General features: G+C 45.3%; 1 protein-coding gene across 1 annotated transcript in view; it reads right to left on the bottom strand.

The window, feature by feature from the left end:
* Window positions 1-1,355: 1,355 nt before the first annotated feature.
* ZSCAN32 (zinc finger and SCAN domain containing 32) overlaps window positions 1,356-8,823 on the bottom strand; it is a 21,340-nt gene continuing 13,872 nt past the window's right edge. Inside the window, exons 4-7 of the mRNA XM_011982646.1 lie at window positions 8,062-8,156; window positions 7,656-7,779; window positions 3,733-4,215; window positions 1,356-2,978 (exon numbers count right to left, since the gene is read on the bottom strand). Of these exons, the coding sequence (XP_011838036.1) occupies window positions 2,119-2,978; window positions 3,733-4,215; window positions 7,656-7,779; window positions 8,062-8,156 (1,562 nt within the window). The 3' untranslated portion in view covers window positions 1,356-2,118. The remainder of the gene's footprint in view (window positions 2,979-3,732; window positions 4,216-7,655; window positions 7,780-8,061; window positions 8,157-8,823) is intronic.

The following is an 8,823-nucleotide window of genomic DNA, read 5'->3' as shown; positions in this document are numbered from 1 at the left end:
CTGCACCTGCCCCACCTGATGATGGGTGAGGGCAGAGTTCTTAGTGAAGCCTCTCTCAGAGTGAGAACACCTGTAAGACTTTTCACCAGTGTGAGTTTTTCAGTGGGCACTGAAGTGGGAGCTATTGTTGAAGCTTTTCCCACACTGCACACTTGTATGGGACTGATTTTCAATGTGAAAACAAAATATAAAAACTATTATTGGAGTTATTTCTAAACAGAACTAACATTAGAATAGCCTGAATCATCAGCATTGTCTTTCAGAAAAATCAGATTCATCAAATAGATCTTTGGCCTACAACTGTTAGAGAATTATGTTAACATCATATGTAAGAATGCTACATTTTCTAGGATTTGACATTTTCAGTGATCGAGAATTACTGTATTTTGTAAAAAGAAATACCACTACTAAATGCTGTAAATAGAATGATGTCCTTTGCTTCCAAATTTGATATACTAGAGCAGTGTGAAAATAATAAAAGCAAGATGACCAGGAGTAGTGGCTCACACCTCTACTCCCAGCACTTTGAGAGGCTGAGGCAGGAGGATCACTTGAGGCCAGTTCAAGACCAGCCTGGTCAACATGGCAAACCCCGTTAGTCGGTCATGGTGGTGCAGGCATGTAGTCATAGCTACTTGGGAGGCTGAGGCATGAGAATTGCTTGAACCTGGGATGCAGAGGTCGCAGTGACCTGAGATTGCACCACTGCACTCCAGCCTGGGGGAAGAGAGAGACCCTGTCTCAAAAAAATAAATAAATAAATAAAATAATAAAAGCAAGATATTTTGTGGCAAAGTTATCTCAGGGTAAACACTGCAGCTGCAAGCACTGCTGGCAAGTATTCTTGGGGCAAATGCTTAACTTTTCAAAAAGCTCAAGAGACCATGATGCTTTTCATCATACCTTAGACAACGTCCTGCTACCTTGTGTGCACCAGCCAACAACCGTAGACAAATGTACCTATCTTCTACCACTTTTTATCTATGGCGATTTCATAAAAGTTTAAGTGTCTGTGACTCATCATAGATGAATTTTAACTTTGGTTCCTAGTGCATCTCGTTCCCATCCTTCCTTTCATCTACCATTCTCATCTACCAAACTCTTCAGGAGTCAGAATCTCCTGATGAACCTTGTTTTTCCCTTGCTTCTGTGATCTTCACTCTCATGATGGCACAAACCCTTTCCAACCCAATTCATTTCCTCTTTTCCCTATTTCCTACCCCTATTCCTTCTCTGCATGTCCTACTTCCCTGAAGCAGACTCTACACTTACATATATGTCATTTTCAGGACCCTGCAGGCTTCTGCATGAGTATAGTTTCTAATGGAGAAAATTACAACCAAAGGCCAAGGAAGTGGAGGGAGAAACAACTTTATTTTCATCAGAAATTAGTAATGTTTATAAATTTGTTTAGTTTGTAAATTATTATCAGAAATAGTAATGTCTATAAACCACTTTAAGAGACAATCAGGAACTATGATGAGGGCGATAATAAAAGGATAAGTCTTATAAAAAATTAACCTGGATGTTACGCTTGCTCTAAGGCTAAGTCACTTAGGGAAACAGATTCAGTATTATCCAATGGCTTAACCCTCCTTCTTTTTGTTCCCTTTTTGGTGGTGGCTGGGTTACATAGAGTAGTGTCTTCTTCCCTGAAGTTAGTACTAGTATGGCAGGTGCCTAGAGGTCAATTATTGGTTTAGAAGCGATTCAGGCTCTTAATTTCTACATGTGCTTCCCAGGAAAGGGGACACTTTCTTTCTCAGCCCTATGTGAGGACTACGTTAGTCCAGAACGTGTTCTCAGATCACTGGGTGCCCATTCTCAGTTCTAGGAACAGGAAGACCCTGGTTTCCTGGCAGAATTTATGGACCCTACAGCTTTCTCTCCATCAAACTTTAAGTCACAGTAAGATAGGACTCTGGAGTCACAGGCACACCCAGGAGAGGTCAGCATCCTTATGCTGATTCCTGGTCCTAGACATGGGTCTTAAGATCCAGTAGTCAGTAGGTCTGTTGCCAAGTCACGGACTGGCTAGATCGCTCCATAACAGAAGAAAGCCCTAAGGAACGCATACATGCTGACCTGAGGAACTAATCTGACAGTTTTCCTACACACTCATAACACATCTCTTCCTTCCTGTGATGAGAGTACTACTTTCGAGTGTACTGTCTGATGACGGGTGAGGGCAGAGTTCTTACTGAAGCCTCTCTCACAGTGAGAACACTTGTAAGGCTTTTCACCAGTGTGGGTTTTTCGGTGGGCACTGAAGTGGGAGCTATTGTTGAAGCTTTTCCCACACTCGGCACACTTGTATGGGCTCTCCCCAGTGTGGATGCGCCGGTGAGCACTGAACTGGGAACTGTTGTTGAATCTCTTTCCACAGACAATGCACTGGTAAGGCTTCTCCCCAGTATGGGTCCTCTGGTGGACAATGAGGCTGGAGCTCTGGTTGAAGCTTTTCCCACACTGCCCACACTGGTAGGGCCTCTCCCCTGTGTGAGTTCGTAGGTGGGCAGTGAGGTTGGAGCGCTCACTAAAGCCTTTCCCGCACTCACTGCACTTGTGGGGCTTCTCGCCTGTGTGGATTCTCTGATGCCGAACAAGATAAGAACTTCGGCTAAAGGTTTTCCCACATTCTGGACATGGAGATACTTTTTCCAGTTCGAGTGCTGGCTTGTGGGGAGAATGCACACTCTGAGAGCAGTTTTTCCCACAGAGGATATGTGTACAGGCTTTGTCCCTGGCACAAAAACTCTGGTGACTCATCTTCTCCTGGGATGGGGTTTTCTCCTCACTCTCCCCTGGAGAATTTCTACATTGCCTTCTTGATGTTGGCTCTCTCTCCAAGCCTTTTTGTAGCTCAGAGTGCCAAAAAACTCCTCTGGACTTTCTCTGTAAAGCCTTGTGTATTTCTCCTTCCTCTGAATCATCCCATTTTAGATTTTCTTTTTTAATCTCATTCTTGCTCTCAAAATCTGGAAAAAAACCCCACAGAAATACAATGGACTATAGAGAAGGAAAACAATGGAATGCAAAGTTATAACTATACTATGTAGAAGAAATATCTAATTGCAATTCCTCATGTGATTAAGTCTCCTGCTAATTAACAGCTTTTTATTTTCTAATTGTAATATTTTTGAGCTCCAAATTATTACAGAAAAATTATGCCCTAAACTCCAACTTTTCTCCTATCTTTTTACGGATGTTCTGACATAATGACAGACTGAGGCAAGACGTCAAGCTCTGTGTCATCTGCCAGTCTGTTTATAGGTGTACCCTCAATTCTTGAATGTTCTAACTTCTGGCAGCAGAACAACAAAAGGCAACCCTGATCTTGGCCAGCTCAAACAGGAAGAAAGCAAAGTGCTAAGTACCCAGCCAGCATAGGCTCAGGCTGTGAAAGGCAAGGCCATGCTAGAGGAGGAGAGAGAAGATAGACCTGGTCTGGAGGCCTAACCAGCAGTCTGACAATGCAAAGTAGTGAAACTCCATGGGAAAAGATGACATGAACTTAGTGAAAGAGGTTGGCAAATGCAAAATCAGGGATCTAAAATGCAAGAGGAATAATCTTTAAACTCCATGAAAACCAAAACTCCTGGCTTGGATAGGGTGACACATCAAGATGATGATAATGCCAGGATCAGTGACAGCTCCCACTCAACTGCTAGACTAATGGCCTCTAAAGTGGACTTTGCCATCCTTTGACTATCAGAGCCAAGGGAGTCTTACCAAGTCTGTTTGGGAACAGCACTGGCAGGTCAACTTTCCTGACTTCCTGGCCAGGATTCCTGAAGTCCTTTTCATCCCTGTCTGCACCATCCACAGTGCCATCTTCTACCTCCGTGGGCTCCCCGTTCTGGTGATTCAGCTCTCCCGCCTCAATATCACTTCCTTCTTGGCCAGGAACAGCATCACTTGCCATAGGAGGTGCAGAGGCCCAGGAGCTTGAAAGAGCATCCATTTCCTCGTAAAAGATACAAGGCTCAGGCACACAGCCTCTCCTCACTTTGCGGTAACTCAACTGTAGGCTTTTGAACTTGGTGCGACACTGTTCTGGGGTCCGCAGAAAACCCCGATCCCAGAGTTGTTCCGCCATGGCCCTGTAGATCTGGCTGTTCTGCTGACAGGTCTGGAGTTTTCCATAAAATTGAGAACTACTAAGAATAGCCAGGAGCGTCTTGGTCTCTTCATAGCCCCAGGGCACACCTGTTGCTGGGAGACAAAGAATAGCTCAATCACATCTGTCAGTTAGATCATGGAGGACTGTACATACTGCAGTGTGAGGTTTTAGCAGCTTAAAAAGTTACATCCTAGGCTGGGTGCGGTGGCTCACACCTGTAATCTCTGCACTTTGGGAGGCCAAGGTGGGCGGATCACAAGGTCAAGAGATCGAGACCATCCTGGCCAACATGGTGAAACCCCGTCTCTACTAAAAATACAAAAAAAATCAGCTGGGTGTGGTGCCATGTGCCTGTAGTCCCAGCTACTCAGGAGGCTGAGGAAGAAGAATCACCTGAACCCAGGAAGCAGAGGTTACAGTGAGCTGCGATTGTGCCACTGCACTCCAGCCTGACGACAGAGCAAGACTCCATCTCAAAAAAAAAAAAAAAGTTACATCCTGGTTTCTCAAACTGTGCCACAACGGGCTATTGTTATTTCTAGGAAGAAATCTCACTGTGGCCATTTGTCTAAAACATGAAAACTTTTAGTATAATACAAAAGACATTTCCTCCACTGAGAAGGACTTGTAGGGTTATTTACTCAAGCTGCCTTTTAAATTTGTCTTTAATTATCCTCAATCCTACTCATTTCTCCTGGAGAGATAGCTGGCAATAAGGGTAGTGTCTTGCCTGCCTTGACAGTTGTGGGACTTCCTGAGGGTGGCCACATAAAAGGACACAGCGAACAGGTGACGCTTGAGTAAAGCAAAGATTCAGGGGACAGAGGAGCTGGTTGTAAGGATATAGCTGCCTGTTACCTCCTCATCTGGCCCATCTCTTATCTGTTTATATCTCCTGTCATCCTTGTAGATACAAGAAAATGACAGCAGTTAACACACCAAGGTAAGAATAAGCAGTAAACATCTGAGAAGAGCAGTTCAGGATGACTGGCTACTCAAGAACCCTCACCACACACTCCTGCTGCCCATCTAGGCCAGTTGATGAGGACTGATTTGACTAGAGCTGTCCCAGCAAGTGCACTCCAACATCTGGTTGTGATATTCTGAAGGGCACCAGCCTCTTCTTGTCACCCCCTCTGCTCCACACTGAGCCACCGTCACCTCATGCCTGGATCACTGCCATAGCCTATCTGGTCTTCTTGCTTCCACTGTGGACCTTTTACAGTCAACTTTCAACCCAGCACCCAGAGGGAGTCCTCTCCTTTGTTATTCAATTTAACTAACAGTGCCTACAATGCCAGTTTCTAAGAAATATAAATATTACATGAACCCTGCCTTCAAGGAGGTCACAGTCCTGTAGAAGTCTCTCTAGCAAAAAGAGACATGAATAAATGTTTACATAGAGTTAAGTGCCAAATAAAGTGAAATACTCAAAGTGGTCCTTTTAAAACTATTACTCCTCTGCCCAGAACCACACAAGACTCCCCCATTTCACTCAGAATAAAAAAGTCCTTCATGTAGGGCCCGACGATCCTGTATTAGTACTTCTCAAATTATCTATGAAGGACTGGAGTCTTGTGCTTCTTTCTTTTGTAAAATACAATAAAAATACAACTGAAAAGTGCAGCAATGTTAAATAGTTATAAAAGTTTCTAATTGCTCCCTCTCAGTCTCAGCTGACAGCACTCATTTGAGCTGGCTTTCTGAGCTCGTTTTCTCATTACTCATGGGTGCACTCTGTGCCAGTGAACTGGCATGCCCACCTCGCTACAGGCTGTCATTGCGTCTGTCTTACACTCTTCCTCCATGTGGGATATGGCTGCATGGCTCATCCCTCCTCCTTCGGTAAGTCTTTTCAAATGTCATTTTCTCAGTGAGAGTGACCCTGAGGACCCAAACTGAAAACTGAAAACCAACCTCTGTCCTGGCACTCCCATCACTCTGCTCTGCTGTTTCTCTCCCATCGTGCTTATCGCCCTCTAACATCTTCTGCTGCTTACTGATTATGCTATAGTCTGTCTCTTCCCACAGGGCAGGAATCTTTATCTGTTTGTTCACTGTTGTATACCTAACGACCTAGAAGTAGGTCTGAGATACTATAGGCACTAAGTTAATATTTGTGGAAAGAATGACTTGTCCTCCCACATTCTGTCTCAACTCTTACCTCTAATTTTAAAGGATCCTGAATGGTTGACAAGAAACCAAAAGTGTGTGGGGAATACAAGCCTTCATTTGATAAGCCTAATGTTGTAGAAATTAAAATTACAGGTACCATTACATTGTACCATTGTACCATTACAGGTACAATATACCATGAAATATTCAGAATAGTGCAATCCATAGAGACAGAATGAAGACTGGTGTCTGCCAGGGGCTTGCAGGGGGAGGACGGGGAGAAAGTGCTGGATGGTTGTGGGATCATACTTTGGAGTGATGGAAAGGTTCTGGAACTGGACGTAGTGGTAATTACACAACACTCTGAATGTGCTAGATGCCAAAGAATTGTTCACTTTACAGTGGTTAATTTTATGTCATGTGAATTTCACCTAATAAGTTAAAAATCACAAATACAAAAATATTTATATCTCACCTTACTGTATTATCCATATATATTTAGTAATACAAAGCTCAAAAAGACACTATACTCTCCTGCAACTGGACAAAGATAAGGTGCAGGAGAAGCCTGAAGAAGCAGCAAGAAATGGCATATGCTGAAGCCAGGACACTGGGAGTTCCTGGCAAAGGAGGGGAGGGATGGCAGGGGCAGAGCAGGGAAAAACCACACACCACTGGGGAGGACAACATTGTAGAGTGAGGCAGGGGCAGTGTCACAGGGCCTGTGTTCACGGCCTTGTGTAGTCCCTCCCACCCTGGGCTTGGCCAGGAGAACCCTGCATGTGAAGCAGCAGACGAGACATCTAGGCCCAGTGAGCTGCAGAGTGTCTGTCTCTGAATCTGGATAGTCAGGGAGGCTGCTATGAGGAGGAGGCATTTGGCCCAGATGGGACAGAACTGATTTGAGAAAGGCAAGAGAGCGGTCTGTTTGGCAGAACCTTCCCCAAGTGTCCTGAGATGCTGGGAAAGGGCCTGGAAGGCCTGGGCATAGTAGACTGTCCTAGTTGGGTGGTTTTATTTGTTAATCTCCTGTGCCACTGGAGAAACTTGGGAGTGACTACTGCTACCTGTGTGCATGAGCACACGTTCAGCATGAGCACATCTGTACTCTTGTTGGCCACCTGTCTGGCTCCAGCTCCGGCCTGCTTGTTCTGACTCTGTCTCACTATCACTTTTTGCTTCTCCACCCCCTCACCCTTCATCTCTCATGTTCTTGACTGCCTGTCACACATGCTACCCCTTTCTTTTGATTTCTGCCTGTGTCTCTCTTGCCTGCTCTGGTTCCCCATTTACTTCCTCCTTTCCCTCCACCCAACAGTCTCCCCACTCCCTCTGTCTCCCTTCCTCTCACGTCCTTTCAGCTTCTCTGAACAACTGAACACATCCACCTGGACCTGGAGGGAAGATGGATCCTTACCCAGCGAGATGTGTCTGTTCTTCCTCTGCGTGGCACCCCTGTAGAGGGCCTTTCGTGCAGGGCCTGGGCACATCCATTCTTGCTGACAGAGGGATACAGCTCTGTTGTCACACGTGGCTGGTCCCTGTAACAACACTGGAGCTGGCTACCGGTAAAATAGCACCACTCTAGCCTGAGGTGGGGGCAGAGACAGGATCACAGTTGTCAGATCAGGGGCAAGGCAAAGGCAGGGGAGGTCAGCCCCCAGGGACATGTTCTGAGCCGTGTGATGATGTCAGAGTGGACAGAATCAAAATAACCCGAGAAGCCCCGTGGACCACACAGAATCCTTCTCATGTCTCTGGAAATGAGGGTTTTGGGGTGAGAGTGGGTAATCAGGAGACAGAACGCATCAACCACAGCTCACCTGGGACCCAGCTGTCCAGACCACAGCACCTGTCTCCTGGTCGTGGAGACCTGTGTTTTGGGGCAGGTTCCTGGGAGCCTGAGGAGCAAGCCAGGCTGGGAGAAAAAACAGCCGCTATTAGAGGGCGGCTTCCACACAACAGCACAAAGCAGAAGCTCTCAAAGTGGGCTCCTGGGCCAGCTGCATCAGCGGCCCCTGGCAACCCATCAGAAATACAAATCCTGGGGCCCCACCTCAGATCTTCTAAATCAGAAATTCTGAAGGTGGGGCCTGGGACTCTCCCACCCTGGATGAGTCTGAGGCAAACTCAAGTTTGAGAACCACTGCCAGAGCACACGGCCTCTGTGAGTTGAGAAGTTCCTTTCATGAGATTCCTCTTGCCATAGGAGCTTTAATTTTTTTTTTTTTTCATTTTAAAGAAAAAGATACATGTCAGGGAAAAAAAGAGAATCATAGTGGGAAAACAAAAATATCTCCATAGCCCTGCCACCCAAAGATAACCACAGTACTCTTTAAAATACCACAGTAACAGAAACCTTTTATATTTTTCAGACCAAGATAATACATTTTTTCTCAAGTCTCCAACTTCAAGAATTGTACAAATATGACTGTGACACTGCTTAAAAATATAGGAAAAATTTTTAAAAAATTGTACAATCCCAGCACTTGGGGAGGCCGAGGCAGGCAGATCACGAGGTCAGGAGATCGAGACCATCCTAGTTAACATGGTGAAACCCCATCTCTACTAAAAATACAAAAAAT

The sequence above is a fragment of the Mandrillus leucophaeus genome, unplaced genomic scaffold (assembly GCF_000951045.1).
Source record: "Mandrillus leucophaeus isolate KB7577 unplaced genomic scaffold, Mleu.le_1.0 Scaffold240, whole genome shotgun sequence".
Classification (NCBI taxonomy): Eukaryota; Metazoa; Chordata; class Mammalia; order Primates; family Cercopithecidae; genus Mandrillus; species Mandrillus leucophaeus.
This window is presented reverse-complemented; position numbering and strand designations above follow the sequence as displayed.